At 45.1% G+C, this 15957-nt stretch overlaps 1 protein-coding gene across 2 annotated transcripts in view; it reads left to right on the forward strand.

Annotated features, from left to right (window-relative positions):
- The window catches only part of SUDS3 (SIN3A corepressor complex component SDS3), a 229333-nt gene that overhangs the window by 94363 nt on the left and 119013 nt on the right, over window positions 1-15957 (forward strand). For both annotated transcript variants that reach the window (XM_085633334.1, XM_085633335.1), the window contains exon 6: window positions 6541-6697. In XM_085633334.1, coding sequence (XP_085489460.1) covers window positions 6541-6697 — 157 coding nt within the window. The remainder of the gene's footprint in view (window positions 1-6540; window positions 6698-15957) is intronic.

The raw sequence follows: 15957 nt of genomic DNA on the forward strand, positions 1-15957 counted from the left end.
CGGCATGAGGCACTTAGCTGATAGTATAATCGCATATCTAGCGCTGAAGGAGGTGCAGGGCCACACATTTGCTGCAGCGTTAAAAAACTGTCTCCTGGGTATAGGTCCTGGCAAGTCTAGATGCGGTGTGATTGCGTGCGAGCCTGTGCCTTGCCGTTCATTAGAAGAGGGAACAGTGGGTTATGTGCCAGCGGTATGGAGGGAGCATAGAGTATGTAAGTGTTTGCCCGTTTGCACAAACCTCTCCAGGCCCATTGTAGGGTTTCCGTGGTGTCCACTTCGTTGCGTGGGCGTTTGAATGTTTGGTAGAGTGCTGTGCTTAGGGGGAGAGGTGCTACCCTGTCTATTTCAGTTGCCACATGAGGTTGGAATAGTATGGGGTGTACCCAAAAATTACACTTATTGTGCCTGGGCACTATAAGTGTAAAGGGGGAAGTCCGGAACTCTCAGGCCCCCCGTGCCAGTGGCAGCGTTAGTCTCCCAGGATACCCTAGGTTGGCCCCCCCACCCAAACAAGCTTGATTATGAGTGATCGGAGGCGCTTGAAAAATTGTGCCGGAATAGGAATGTTGACGAATAAATACAATAACTTAGGCAGTATGATCATCTTCGTTATGGCAATGCGGCCCGCCAAGGAAAAGGGGAGTGCCTTCCATCTTTTCACACTGTCCTCTATCCTGGCTACCACCCTGCCGTAGTTGGCCGTCCAGAGTTCCTGCATGTTACTGCTTATCCAGATGCCCAGATAGCGCATCGGGCCATCTGCCCATGCTATGGGGTATTCAGTGTCAAAGGCTTGAGTCCCGGATGTCAGCGGGATGATGACGGATTTACTCTAGTTAATCAACACCCTGGATATGCCTCCATAACGCACCAGCTCCCTTGTCATGGGTGCGAAGTTGTTCCTTGGGTTAGTCATATATGAAGTGATGTCATCTGCGTACTTTGACATGGTGAGACCCCTTGTGGTAAATCTGACTCCCCGATTTGTATGGTGCTGCCTGATTCTGGCTGCCAGTGGCTCAGTTGCGATAACGAACAATAAAGGTGACCGAGGGCATCCCTGCCTCGTGCCTCTGGCGATGGTTATAGGTTCAGATATCATGCCATTAACTTTAAGGCGCGCTGTGGGTAGAGTATAGAGAATTTTGATCTGCTGTATGAATAGGGGGAGCAAACCCAGCCTGTAGAGATGTGGAAACAAGAACCCCCATTCCAAGGAATCAAATGCCTTAGTGGTGTCCAAGAGTGCCGCGATTGCCGGGACATGAGGGGCAAGATATTGTATCAACGCAAATAGCCATCTTTCTTAACTTGACCATATTGGGAGGGATTTCTAGCATCCTGAGATTATGTGAAGTGGACTTTCCCGGCACAAAACACGATTGGTCCGGTCTGACTATTGGCCAGTAGTTTGGCAAACTTGTTGGCGTCCAGGTTAATCAACGATAATGGGCGATATGAGTCACATTTCGAGGGGTCCTTGTCAGGCTTTAGCAATTTGATAATGATGGCCTCCCGCATGGACCCGGACAGAATCCCCAAATGCGAGGCCTCTTGATAAACTGGAGGTGAGTGGCGAGGATCTCTGAGTATTCCTTATAGAATTTGGCCGTAAGACCGTCCACCCCTTGGGCTTTGTCCGCCGGCAGACTATTTATGACCCGACGCACATCCTTGACTGTAGAAGGGACGTCCTGGTATTCACGATGCGCCCTACTGAGCCACAGGAGCTCTATTGAATCAAAATATTGTTGCAGCACAGTCAGGCGGGCTGGACTGGGAGGTATATAGCTGCTTGTAAAAATTTCTCATGGAAGCTAGAATGGCTGGTGGTGTAAACGCTATCTCTTTGATGGGGGTGACAAGTGTTGTGATGTACTGTGAGCCTCTGGGTAGCTTCAGGAGATTTGTTAAAGTCTTTCTGGGCATGTCTCCCTCGCCTTATCTGCGTGCAGTGGTGTGTTTGTGTAAGAAATTTGTTTCACTAACCGCCTCTTCTTGGAAGTCTGTTAACTTACTGCGAATGTGCCCTAGTGTTGCCGATGAAGGTGAGTGGAAGTATTGTGTTTCCAATGTATGTATTTCTTTTTCTAACCGTCCCAAACTGCCTCGGATGTCATGTAGAACCCCAGATTGAAGAGCTATGCAGGACCCGCGGATCACCAACTTGAACGCCTCTCACAGTGACAGTGCTCCGGCGGTTTCAACTGACCCAGCGTTATGTTCGAAGTACTCTTTTATTTCCGTACGGATCTCCTCTCTAAATACCGCGTCTAAGGGTGCATTAGGGGGAAAGGCACCATGCAAATGGTGGTATGTAGGGCTTCGATACTGAGAGGGTTAGCATGACAGGGGCATGATCCAACAATGTGCGGGCGTGATGTGCGGCCACTCTGGCTCAGGAGTGTAAGTCTTTGGATGTTAGCCAGAAGTCAAGTCTGGACCAAGCATGGTGCTGTTGCGTGATACATGTACCCTTGCAGGTGGTGGGATGAAACACCTGCCAGGAGTCAATTTGTTGGTGGTCAGACATTAAGCCTTTTAGGGCAGCTGCAGCTTGCGCATGGTGTGTGCGTGAGGCACCTGCTCTATCAGCTGTGAGCGACAAAACAACATTAAAGTCACATCCCCACAGTATCACGGTGTCCCCCAGAGATTGCATCTTGTGACATACATGTTGAAGGAAAGCAGGGTAATCAGCGTCAGGGCCATATGTGTTAGTAATAATAACCTGCTGGTTAAATAGTGACCCTAGTAATATTATGTAGCGGCCTTCTGGATTGATGACCACTTGCTGCATTTTCCAGGGAACACCCCTTCTAATCAGTATTGCCACCCCCCGGGAATAGCTGGAGTAATTGGATGTGTATACCTCGCTCCACCTGTTGGAGGTTAGCCTAGATCGGGCGGCATCCTTCAGGTGCGTCTCCTGCAGGAGACAAATATCAGCTGCATGTCTTGTAAGATATGACTGTACAAGTCCTGGTTTTCTTTGGTCATTCAGACCTCGTACGTTCCAGGTAATGCAGTTTAGTTTTGACATCTATGCACTTTGTAGAACAGCATGTAGGTCGGCAGGAGTGAGTCTGACCCGGTGCATACCTATAACTGTAGTGGGACCAGTTGCAGTTATGGGATGCCCGGCATATTGTTTGGTAACAGTGCGTGGATGGTGTGTGTTACTCCCTGTATGTAGGGCTTGCGAAGTCATGTCCAGTGTGTACTGCGGTAAACAGCAAATAACAACATTCCCTTCCCTCCCCCCACCCACACCAACCCCCCCAATCAGGTTGTGTTGCCCCAGTTAAGCCCACCAAAAACAAGGGCCCTTGGATCTGAGGGCCAGAGGGAATTATCCCAGTGGGAGCGTGGGGTTGCTGGCATAGTGCCCTATCGCTAAGCAGCAGGGTGGCCGAGAATACTTAGTACTGCCGGTATTCTTGTTTTGGAAGACATTTTTAAAAGGGGAGGGATACCACAAACATGTGGGTCTCTCAACTCAGAAATAGTGGCGGCACAGGAAAGGGAACTGAGGCACTCCAGTTACTGTGTACCATGGCATCCCGTGTCAGCCACGTCCCCCCCTGAAAATGAGGTGGCAACTGCTCGGGGTATAATCAAAAAGTAATGCTATTTAGTCATTGTGACTTAGCTGGCTGCATGGAGAAGTATCAGTCACGCTGTCTCTGCTGTGTTGCTTTCTTGCTGATTGTTTAGCAAACTTTAGAGCGGCAATTGCATCAGCGTAGATCATAGGCTTACCCCCAGCCTGTACCAGGAGCTTGGCGGGGTAAAGCATTGTGTATTTGGTGCCTGCTTTTTGGAACAGTTTTTTAGCCGGGATGAATTCTCTTCGTAGCGCTTGCACTGCCTGAGTAAAGTCTGGGAATAGTGCGATGGCATTTCCTTGGTATTGTACTGCTCCTCGCTCACGGGCCATCCGTAACACAGTGTCTCTGTTCCTATAATTTAATAATCTGGCTACCATTGGACTGGGTTGAGCAGCGGGGAGAGGTTTGGACCCAGAGTGCGATGGGCTCGTTCCACCAGGAACATGGCGGACGTATCAAATCCAAATAGGTCTTTAAGGGGCCCGTCTATATATTTGTCCATATTTGTTGTGTTTGTGGACTCTGGAATCCCTGTTATGCAGGCCTTTATTTTGCCGCTGTCTCTCATCGAGATCTTCGTTCCGTGCCCTTATGTCTAGTACTTTGTCCATTCGGAGGAGTTTTTCCTGTGCCTCTGTTTGACGATCGTTTGAGTCTGACACTCTGGTTTCAAGAGCGTTGATTCTGTTTTCGTGTTTATCGACCTTTTGCGAGACGTGATCATTCACACCGCGAGCGAGTCCAGATTGGAGTCAATCACCCGCAGACTGAAAATCACCTCACGCAGCATGGCCCTGATGACATCCTCCTGGTCAGAGTCCATCTTAGTTTCTGGCACTAATGTTGGCGCTGCCGATTTAGTGTCCTGTTGTCGGGTGGCTCGTTTATCAAAGTATTGCTTGTTATCAGTTTTCCCCATTTCGCCTCCTTATTGTAGTGTACTGCCCTGGAATTCACGCTTCTGGACCCAAGCACAGCCAACCCTCCTGAACGATGTCTGGATTATGTGGAAATATCACTATATTCCCCCAAGTCACAATAGTGCAGCTCTGTATCGCCCTGTTTGAGTGCGGGCGACAGCCTCGGTGTCTCATGGAGTGGGGGGGGGGGGCTACCACTCTGCCCCCTTATTGGCCAGGTGCAACAAGGTTGTGGCCTGCGGCCGGGCCTCTCTCATTCCGGGGGCACATTTGCTTCTCAAAATGGTGGCGGTCCTAATTCACAGAGCATAGGGTTCGCGTGTTTTGTTTGCCAAGAGTCTGCTTCAGTGTATCTTGTCTGCTGTGTGCAGGGCAGGTATATGGTGCAGTTAAGCTCAGACTGACAACACGGCGAGGGCCGCTGTCCATGGGAAGCTACGGGGGGTTCTGAGCCTGATCTTAAACCCACTCATTGGCCTCTGTGTGCGATTGTCACACTAGCGCCGAGGGGGTCGCAGCGGGGGCCGCCCCGCCCCCCCCGGTCACAGGCACTCTGCTGCGGCTGTCGCAGCGGACTCCTCCCTGCCTCCCAAGTGCGAGGGCAGGCACCACCGCCGCCTCCCCACTCACCGCGTCACCCGCCGGTGGGTTCCTCCTGACGACTGCACACCTCCCCGGCTTCACAGGGAATCGGCGCAGGGGTCTTCAGTCGCACTCTCTGAGCCGCATCGGACCGCAGCAGGGAGGTAGGTGTCTTCGGCACAGTTCACCTTGATTCCGTGGTGTCACAGCCACTTGCGCCATGGCGTTCCCTCCCATATACGTGTTTTCCGGGCCGGGGAAGCCGCTGGGCCGCGGTATCAGACGCCTCGGCGCCACTGCGTGCACAGCTACTCCAACTGACAAGGGCCCACGAGCACCTCCCTGGGCTCATTTTTAGGTTTCTTTTACGGGCACGGCAGCCGCCTCAGCTGGGATATCGGCCTCGCAGCATGGCTGTTCTCGGCTCCGGTGTAGCCTGCAGTTGCCTATGGTGGTCCTGGGCGCAAGCGCCTCGTGGGCTGTCACCTCGGCGTGTCTCCCAGGCCAGAGGCAGGCCGCGGGAACATGACGCCAGCAGCTACGGCAATAAACAGCGTATCGCTGTTCCGAGCGCATCAGTATGTGCCCCAGTCATAGGCGCACTCGATGTCCTTCTTAGACCGCTGGAATTTGTGGTAGAATGCTGGTTAAATGTCGGATAATGTGTTCAGCCGGCAGAGCCTCTTTACCAAGCGACCATCTTGCAGCTCGGCTCGGCCACGCCCTCGAGGCAAACATGCCTTTAGGAGGCGCACTGACAGTGTGCCACAAAAGGGTGGCATACTGTCAGTGCGCCCCCACAGGGCAGCACCCTGCAAGGGGTCCCATGGACCCCCAGATATTCATTGTATTGGGGTGCATTCTCCCAGTATGCGCATGGTGCACCAATTTAAAGATGCACCGTGGTGCAAACTAAGAGTGTGCTCTAGCACTAATATGGGTCCCGTTTTATTTCATCTTGTAAGGTTTGAAACCAAATGATCTGTGTTCTTCCTTTAGGTATCTAAGATAGGATGTTCTTTGCTAAATCCTTTGTTTCTTAATTTTTGGATTACTTAGAGACCCTTTCATTTTATTTTATGCAGGTTATTTCCTGCTGACATTTGAACATATAGATATGCAAGCAGTGCCCATGCAATTAAGGATATATATTGCAGAAATGTTGTCAAATTAGACCCTATTGAAAATGAGGGTAAACGTCCTGCCTAAAGCAGATGCCTGATTCCTGGTCATGGTACTGTGCAGAATTACATTGCAAGGGAAAGGAATAACTGTAATTGTGACAAGCACTGCTATTTACAAAGCTTTCGGATGTTTACTTGGATGGTTTGAGGTAAATTGTATCTGAAATAGTAGTTCTCCTTTAGAAAAATGAACGACATAAGTCCATTCCTATGCGATCTCATTCTCTTTTTTTGCCTTAGACTGAGCAAGTAGAGAGGAACTACATTAAAGAGAAGAAGGCTGCTGTGAAAGAGTTTGAAGATAAGAAAATTGAGCTGAAGGAAACTTTGATTACAGAGTTAGAAGAAAAGAAGAAGATGATTGAAAATGAGAAACTCACTATGGAGCTGACTGGAGGTAAAAACAGCAGTAATATTCCTACTTCCAGTAAATTTAGTAATAACACCATTGCGTATGCTTTGCCCCAGCCTTTCAATGAATTAGTATTGATAGAGGAGGGCATCATTTGGCGCTTTCCTCTCTCATAAAATTTACATAGCCTTTCCATATCTGTCCTGTGTGAGCATATTCATTAAAGTAAAGCTGGGACAACTCCTGAAGTGCTTTTTTTGTATTTTCTTCAATGTACCTCATATAATTTGTGTTTGAAGAAAATTATGTGATGACTTAGGTCTGCCTAATGATTGGGTAACTGTAGATTCTTTCCTCCACCACATTAATTTCTTCCTTCCAGATCTTGCAGTCATTTTTCCAGTCATGTGATTAACAATATCTGAGCTTATCCAAGAGTAATCTCTGTGTTAGACACTTTTGAATCTCCCGTTCAACTGGCAGTGTGAATGATTTTGGATAACGGTTTATTCAATTAAAATTATTAGTGCCAGTCATTGGTCACAATTTTAGACTTGTGTAACTCTTTAACGTCTCAGTGATGCCATGATAATAGAACCTCTGTTGCTTAGTGTCAAGACAGATGAGCTGCAGCGGAGGATAAATAATTCTGGTTCTGTCCTTCAGTGTTCACCCCATATCTTCTGACCCTGCTTTGTTTTTTGTATTTCTTCTGTATCCTCCTCCATGCAGGGAATCACATTGACATTTTTCTCATATCTCTAATAGTAAATACGTTTTCTTGGCGTCCCATAAAATGTCTTCAGTTTGTAAATTATATTCAGTCGCGTAGGATATAAAATGCTTAAAAATTATGTTTTTAAGACCATTGTTCTATTCTTTTTGCCTCAGATTTCATAAGGGAGTTAGGCTTGCTGGGATCTGGAGTGGTTTCACTATGCTTTAATGCAGCCCTATCTGTGAAGCCCCAGAGTGGTGGCAGGAATTAGTGGTTTGGCTATGTGAGATGCCTCAGCCTGCAGAGGTCTCATCTGACCTTAAAGAGATCGCTGGCTAGTGTCCGGTCAATTCTGACTGCTGAGAGAGAGAAGCGTTCTCCGCTGTGAAGAGCATGATCAATTATAGAACCAGAACTTTGATCACAAAGCTTGATTTTGATGGTAAGAAAGAAAGAGTTTAAGTTGTGAAAAAGTTTGGTGCTGATCTGTATGGTATCATAGATTGAGTTTGTGGGAGACCCCTGTGAGCATTATAAATATCGTTTTGCCGTCCTGATGATGAAGTCCACTAATCGCTTCCTCATTTAAGTAATCTCGGAGGGTGAGATCTCCTGCATGGGAGCCTTATCACGGTTGGTGAGGCTGATAGGCTGCCTACAACAGGCCAGAGTGTGTCTTCTGAATCTAAAGGGGCAGTAGTGTCAGAACTTGGTTATCCTAGCAAAATGGAGTTGTTACTGCTTAGGAGGAATACACGTCTGAGGCACAATCCTAATATTTTCGGACCATATTCAAGCCATTTCGGACAGGAAGAATGATTTACAGTGTATTAACAAGCATTGCCAAAAACAGTAGGTTTCGTTTTTATAACGTGGGTGCTAAGCCGTTGTCTTTGCCAATATCTGTAAAGTGTTGTTAAAAAAAAGTTGAAGAAAAATCAATGCTAGCATGGTGTGGGCTTGTGTGCAACATGTGAAGGTAGATTAAAAAAAAGCACCCAACCCGGTAAAGTCTGTTTTCTAGTCAAACTGGTTCTGCAAATCACAGGCAGCTCTTGGCAGTTCGGAGTTAAATAATCTGAACTTGAAACTCATCGAAATCTTCTCAAGATTACATTTTTAATCACCCCAAGAGGGTTCGGTTCATCTGACCTAATACAAACTTTTCCTTACAATTTCGAGACTTCTACCATTCTTTGTCCTGAGGAAGACCCTTTAGATGAGCTATGAATATGGCCAAAACCTCGACACACTCACTATATTGACAGGAAGCTGATTGTACAGAAGTGCAGTGCCTAGATTTGCATTATGATCAGGCTGTTCTTTTCCCATTTCTTTGTAGTATTTTGTTCTTTTCCTATTTCTTTGTTGTGCACTTTCTTTGTTTTATTCTCCGATCACTTACACTGTGTTGTTACATAGAGCACCTACTTTACAAATATTCTATTAATGTTTATTTACATCTTATTTTTCTTCATGTGAATATAAATTTGTTTTGAAAAATGTCTTTTTGGGCGTTTATTTCCCATTGGGACCTTTTCATATAAGTTCAGGTTCCCCACCTATTTTGTACTTGATCTGAGAGACCCATTGTTATTTCCTCTGATTTTAGTCAAACTTGAAAAAATAAACCTGTTGTTTTGCTATTATTGATGCGCTGGGAGGGACACTGATTGAAGGGGCATGGAAATGGGATGTGAGATGTGAAGGATGCAAGTCAAACCAATCAAAAAGAAAAAAGGCTGCGCTCTAAGAGAAGGACAATCAAAAGAAGAAGAAAAGTCATCAAATAAGAAGCAAGCAAATTATATTGACTAGAAAGCCAACAAATGATAAGTAGTGGGTTGACCCAAAGCCCTCTCGGTTTTGATATTGTGCACAATAGGTCTTCAACAACTGACAGCTAAGAGCCGTCTGTATGCAAGACCTAAAAAGAAACTTATCCAACTGAAAAAGCAAGCATCTTTATCGCACCTCATGAAACGCAATGCCTTTCACTTTGGTTGTCGATGACACAGGGGTTTTTCTATCACCTCTTCTGAAACTAGAAGCAGCACCGCAGTAGGACTGCAGAGTCTACCCCTACTAGACATTGAACTCATGTTTGGTCAATTCATTAGTGTAATTCTCCAACCTTAGCCTAGGTAGAGTCTTTTGTGCTGAATTTTCTGGACTGCTAACCTGGAGGTTTGACTCTGACCTTAGGCATATGACTTTGATTCTGTATCTTTCCTGCCCTCCACAGTGGGGTCTACACTAGATGGGAGAGGCCAAATTTCAATCCTGATTATTGTTCACATGATGGCTATTTTATCCAGTTGGAGAACGTTATGTGATAGTAATGTGCTGTTATGTACTGAGTTTCCCTTATAAGATGTTTGATTGAAGCTGCCACAAAGAATATAATCTACAAAGTGGGGGAGACAAAACCCCATTCTCTCTACTGCTTATTAATTCTTTAGGTGGAGCCTAGAGGCAGCGCACATGCTTCTTGCTCTGCGAGGTATGCTGTAGTAGGGTGTGCTGTGGAAGCTTCGTCCACTCTGCGCCCCTATTTGTCATTGGCTTTGTGTCATTGTCCTTCGAAAATGCTGGCTTTTGATTGATTATAAAACTGGCATGGTGAGCAAAAAAACAATGGATTTAGCCCCAGATCTTTGTACTGGGGTGAATGTATGACATTGTTCTGCATTCTGTCCATCAACTGTTGTTTTTGCATTTGATTGATAATGAGGCTTGTTAGTCCCGCCTTGGTACCACCTTGTCTCCATTTGTTAACGCCCATAAGGAATGGACCTTTAACTTGGCTTGTTACACCGTGGGCTTTATCTGGTGGGTGAGCACTATTTTGATAATAGACACTGATAGGGGCAATGGCGGTTGCAGCGGTATGCGCACTAAATTGTATGCTTTTAAGGCCTGGCAGACCTTCGTTGCAGCACACATGCGCTGCTCGCTCTGCGAGGCTTATTGTAATCGAGGATATTTCAGAAGAGGAGTTTAAACCCCGCCCATCATTCTGATTGGCTGGCCGCATCGTTTATGCAAACGCTGGCTTCCCATTGAAAATTAGTCTTCTTTGTTACTGCCCTGTCTCCTTCTCCGACGGCCCATCCGGACTTGATCGTTTACTTGCAGTGTTTCACGGGATGCTTTAGTTAGTCAGGGAGTACTAATGTGGGACAATGGCGGCGCTTGAATTTGTACCGTGCCCACACAGCACCCGTGGGACAATGGCGGGCGCTACTTGCATGTGGAGCGAACCGCGCAATGCGTGCTTTTACTTTAATATTAGCCAACACCCCACTGCCCCCCGCACTCGTGGGACAATGGCGTGTGTTATTTATATAACATTTTTATACTTCTAAAAATTAGGAGTAGTTCTAGCATTTGTGCGCAGGGATCTTGTTTTTTTCATGATGACAAGCTTTGTGTGCGCCGGCAGCAGTGCCAATTGTGTTTCATACCAGTAGTTCTACCATCCAGCAGGACTACCATGGCCGCCATATTTAAATGTGACTCTGTGTGTTCGCATTTGCAGGGACATAATCACTCGCCGCTCTCTGGGCTGTGCTTATATCAACTTTCAGCGCCCGGCCGACAGTAAGTGCCACACGACTCTGGCTAACTATTTTATCACAAAGGTCTTGTTTTCATTCTGTCTTGTCCTGGTGGTGTGGTGTAGAAATTCGCCTCTTTCCCGTCATTGACACTAAAGTGAAATTTTAGCCCAATTTCGCTCCTTGGGTGAACTAAAAGAAACGTTGGGATTCACCCAAATAACGCTTCGTTAAACTGTTTCGCTAAACCTGGTCTAGTTATCCACTGTGACGAGGGTCTTGGCGGGGGGTATTGGTGGCTGGGGGAAGAGGGGGTTACCTGGGAAGCACTCGCACTCTCTGGTTTTCACTAACCGGAAACACAATGTCCATGTTTTCTGTTACTTTGAACTTCTATTTCTTCCACGTTAGCACAGGTTGCACCCCACATCTGTCACGGCCCCCCCCCCCCCGCCCGCTCATTGGCGGGTGGCGCACCAGTCGGCAGCAGGGAGCTGTGACTTCACACACCTGACGGCACCACGGGAGATCACATATTGCTCGTGTCACGAGGTGTGTTTAAATAGCGTCCCCACCGTTTCCAGCTGCCCTTTGGTGCTTTCGGAGCTTGTGGGTGTAGTGAGGGGCCGGGCACATCGGAGGGGCTGCTTTGGGGTTATATCTTGTGCCTCACCGGTTTCTACAGGACAATAACTTGATTCTTATACAGGACTTGACTTTACAGCTCCCTTTTGCTTCTAGACTCCGTAAAGGACCGGGGTTAGTGGTGTGTTCCAGACTATTGTTTGAGATCAATATTGTGTCCTAAATTATTAATTGAAAATAGAAAATATACACTGAATGGGAAGATATTTTTGTACACGTTATCTAGGACACAATATGTGTGTCATGCAATATTTCTGTATACAATATTTTGGTAAACGACTGCTTCTGTACAGCACTTATAGGCAAGTGTCTGGCTTCATAGTGCCTTTAGAATCTGGGCGCCCTCTGCGGGTCTGTGGTCCCAGTTCACTGGAGAGCGAGAGTGTTTGGTTTATTTTTATTTTATTGTTCTCCCACACGCACTCTTACCCCGCAGGGGCCTGCATTACGCCCCTGCCAGGGACATGGGGGACCTTTTGCTGGCCCTATATCTGCCAGCCATATTACACAAGCATTTGCAATGCAATAGGTCTTGCATTTGCGAAATGTTAAGCTATTGTCATTGTAAATGACAATGCCTTTTATTTATCTGTTTTCAAAACCAACACATAGATAAAATGTTTGTCATTTACAATGCCAGTAGCTCAAAGACTCGCAAATGCGAGACCTGTTGCATTGCAAATGCTTGATACTTTAATGAGCGCGGCGCCTGCTTCAATGACACCGCGCTCCGTGTTAAAGTAAAAAAAGAAAAAAAGAAAACGTGCGTGGTGTCCTTGAAGCGGCGCCGTACTCAGTTTTAAACTTAACCATTTGCAATGCAATAGGTCTCACATTTACGCGAGCTTAAGCTATTGGCATTGTAAATGACAATGCCTTTTATTTATGTTTAGGGCATTGTCATTTACAATGCCAATAGCTTAAACTCTCGTACATGCGAGACCTATTGCATTGCAAATGCTTGTTTGGGACTTAAATATATCTCTGACTTTACCTGCTTCTAAGAGCACAGCGGCAGGAAATGTTAAATGTTTGGAGAAGATTGAATGAAGGACAGATAAGGAATGTGTGAGAGAAAAGTCTATGTGATATAATATCACTGCTTTGAGCAGCTGAACATATGAACATATTAGTACTTGAGTGGATGTGGGTAAATGTATATAGGGCAAATAGTGAGATTTCAGGACAGATTGGTGCGTCTTAAAGTGCATTGATTTAGAGCAAAGTCCTTAACATCTGAGAAGGTAAATTTGAGTGCTCAATCTGAAAAGAGGCTGGTGTACCCCATCCCTTATTTTTCAAAGTCACTCTACTTTCCTGAAATCTCTAGCCTTGTCTACAGTTCAACTCTCCTTTGGAGGCAAGTTATATTTACATCAAGGACTAGCTGCAACATGTAGGAGATGCATGTGGAGCCAGCACTACTGGCTGCTCTCTGGATTATTCTGTCTTGATTAGTGTGACCAGGCATCCCGGATGTGCCAAGACACTCTTGGTTTCAGCAAATTTAGCACATGTCTCGGTTTTCAAAGATGGTCAAATGAAAACAAAGGGAGGCACGTTTTTATGTATTTTAAGGCGGGACGAGTTAGCAGCTCGTATCTGAAAGCAATCTAATTAACACACCTAATGCTGGATTTAAAAGCTGCATTTAATTTGGTCCCTTAGTGCCTTCTGATCTGTATTTATATGTTGATGAGTTGATGATTGTCATTTAAGTCATTCTGCGCCTCTCGATTGATTTAGATTGTAGTCCTACGATTTTTGTTAAATGTTCCTGTTTTTGTTTTTCGAAATCTGGTCACCCTAATCTTGATGCCACTGTGTAACTGATCATTTCATTTTGTGCATCTGTGTCTCTTTTGGTAATTATTATTATGTTCCTCAGGGTTCTGCATCTTTGCTTTAAAAGGTTTTGTTTGTGGCTTACAAGGAAGGATGAGTGAAACTATATTCGAAATTCTAAAACAGGTGTGTGTTTTTCTTAGTAGGGTTTTCAGGTTGGTGGAAAGCAGGTTAGCTGTCACACGATACGCACAAAATGCAGGCCTCTCTAATCACATTGTGGTTTTCCTTTATTGTCTCACATTTTTATATTTTTCTACTGTAACCATGGCCAGAAACTTGTAGTTTAATGCTCATGAAAGTTATTCAACAGGAGCTTAAACGAAAATACGAAGACTTATGTTGCTCTCCAGCACGGAGAGCGAATCCAAAGGAGAGGCTTAAGTTGTACCCAGGGTGACTGGAATTATGCGATTGTGTGGATGCTGCATTTTTCACATAATGATGTATCTGCTGCATTTGCCAAATAATGTAATTTGCTGCATAATCTGCAGATTTTAACAAAAATACATTTCATTTCTAGCTCAAATGGTTGAAAAAGTTCCTAAAATCTCAGCAAAATGTGTTTCCGCACGATGGAAGGTTGTTTGAAAAGGTTGCCTGGTCACCATTCTGTTGCTCATTGCTATGTTTGGGTGTTAAACTGGTTGCAACCTATGCCCAGACAGTGTTCGCAAGCGTAAACTTGATGAAATAATGAAGTAATTCTATCAGAAAATGTGCCACAATTCCGCTGCATAATTTGCGTTTTATTGCCGCATGATTTAGTCCACCCTGACGCATAATTTGGCCCCCTCCTGTCGCATAATTCCAGTAAACCAGGTTTTACCTAATTTATAAGGATTGAATATTCAGGCAGAAGTTTCTTCTGAAAATTTGACAATTTGGGGGATTTTCAACATGCATGTTGGGACTTGGCACTTTGAGTTTTATCATGGAGAACCGGCATCAGACAACGTTATATAGGAGACTGCATGACTGATCATTGTCATGTATAATTCAAATCAATATTTTGCATATCGTTTGATGCAATTCTTTGTGGCTTTGTAATACTCAAAATAACATTTGTTATAATTGCCCATCACATTGGTAAATGTTTTATCAAAAGCCTTGAGGCCTTCTTAAGGTTATTGTGATTATTTTCTTTTCCACTGACTGCGCAGTGTACTTGCCTGACAGTGTTGTGTGTCAAGAGCTGGGCCTCATGGATGCCTTAATGTGTCAAGGGGCTTTTTTTAGTGTGCATGAGCTTCATGGCATGATCTCAGGCATTGATGTCAGTGTAGGAATGTGAGATGGTGGCAAATGCTGTCAGTATTGTAGAGGATCAGTTAGATCATTTAAAGAAGCAGTGTTAATGTTTGGATAACTTTGATGAATCCTGATGAGACGCTCTGCTGTACAGGAGGTAGAAGAGGATAGCAGTGTGGTCTGTCCCTTCCATGGATAATAGAGTGAAGGATGAGGTTCAGCATTGGGAAGCAGACATTGTCCATGAAGTTGCCTTTGGTTTGAGGAAGAGTTGTGATTTGTTGTCCTAGATTTCCAGTTTTCCAAAGGAATATTTCTTTCATTGTCTTTCTGTCAGTGTCCCATGGAAGATTAAAGCCATCGATCTTGGTGTTTTTGGAGTAGTTAATGAAGTTGTGGTCTGAAGCTTGAATTTGGCTCCTGTTGGCCTGTAGATGAGCTATAGCATGACTGTGTAATTGCAGAAAGCAGCAATTGACAGGTGAGGCGATCCAGTAACGTGACTGATCGCTGTTGTTGGTGAGTGAAGGTCTGTGGTTGATTGTGAGGACACATCCTGCATTGTGAGGACATGTCAATTTTTAGATACAGTATTTATTTAGAACAATGATCTTGAATATCTGCAAGGGAGTGTGTGACAGGAACATATTTTCATTCTGCTATGGAATTTTCATAGTGTCACAGATGCGTACTATGTAATGAGTGTTGATGAGCATGAGGTGCAGAGTGCTGTCTATGTTATAGCTGTGGGTGGTGAGAATGATGTGAATGACCTTGCTAGGGTTGGTCTTTCATTCTGGCACATTCTAATATGGTATTTGTATGCGTATGGCAAGGTGGTGACGGTAAAGGGTTAAGCAAGTTGTAGTCACATTGTACTGGAGAGGGGTGCGAGGTGCAATTTAGTAGAATAATTTACAGGCACTACCAAGCAACCTTGTCTTTGCCATTAACTGATACTGCCCAGGAGAAGACGAAAGACTGGATGCTTTGGCTTCTAATTGGCTGTCTGGTGGGAGCAGCTCTCACATTGCCATCCTCAATGTGTTCCCTTTTTTTTTTTTTTGTAAATAGCTGAAAATAACTGGCCGCAAATGACCATGTTTATGTGGGCAGCAAAGAAAGAAAAAAATACTTGGATATGCAATCAATCAATCAATCAATATAGTCTTTATTTCGATTGTTCAATCATAAAAGACAAGGTATTACAGTCACATGTCTGTTGGCATCTTTTAATTCCACAACTAAATCTAGTGTCTGGTGTTTGTAATAATCTGTAACAATAT

The sequence above is a fragment of the Triturus cristatus genome, chromosome 11 (genome assembly GCF_964204655.1).
Source record: "Triturus cristatus chromosome 11, aTriCri1.1, whole genome shotgun sequence".
In the NCBI taxonomy this organism is placed as follows: domain Eukaryota; kingdom Metazoa; phylum Chordata; class Amphibia; order Caudata; family Salamandridae; genus Triturus; species Triturus cristatus.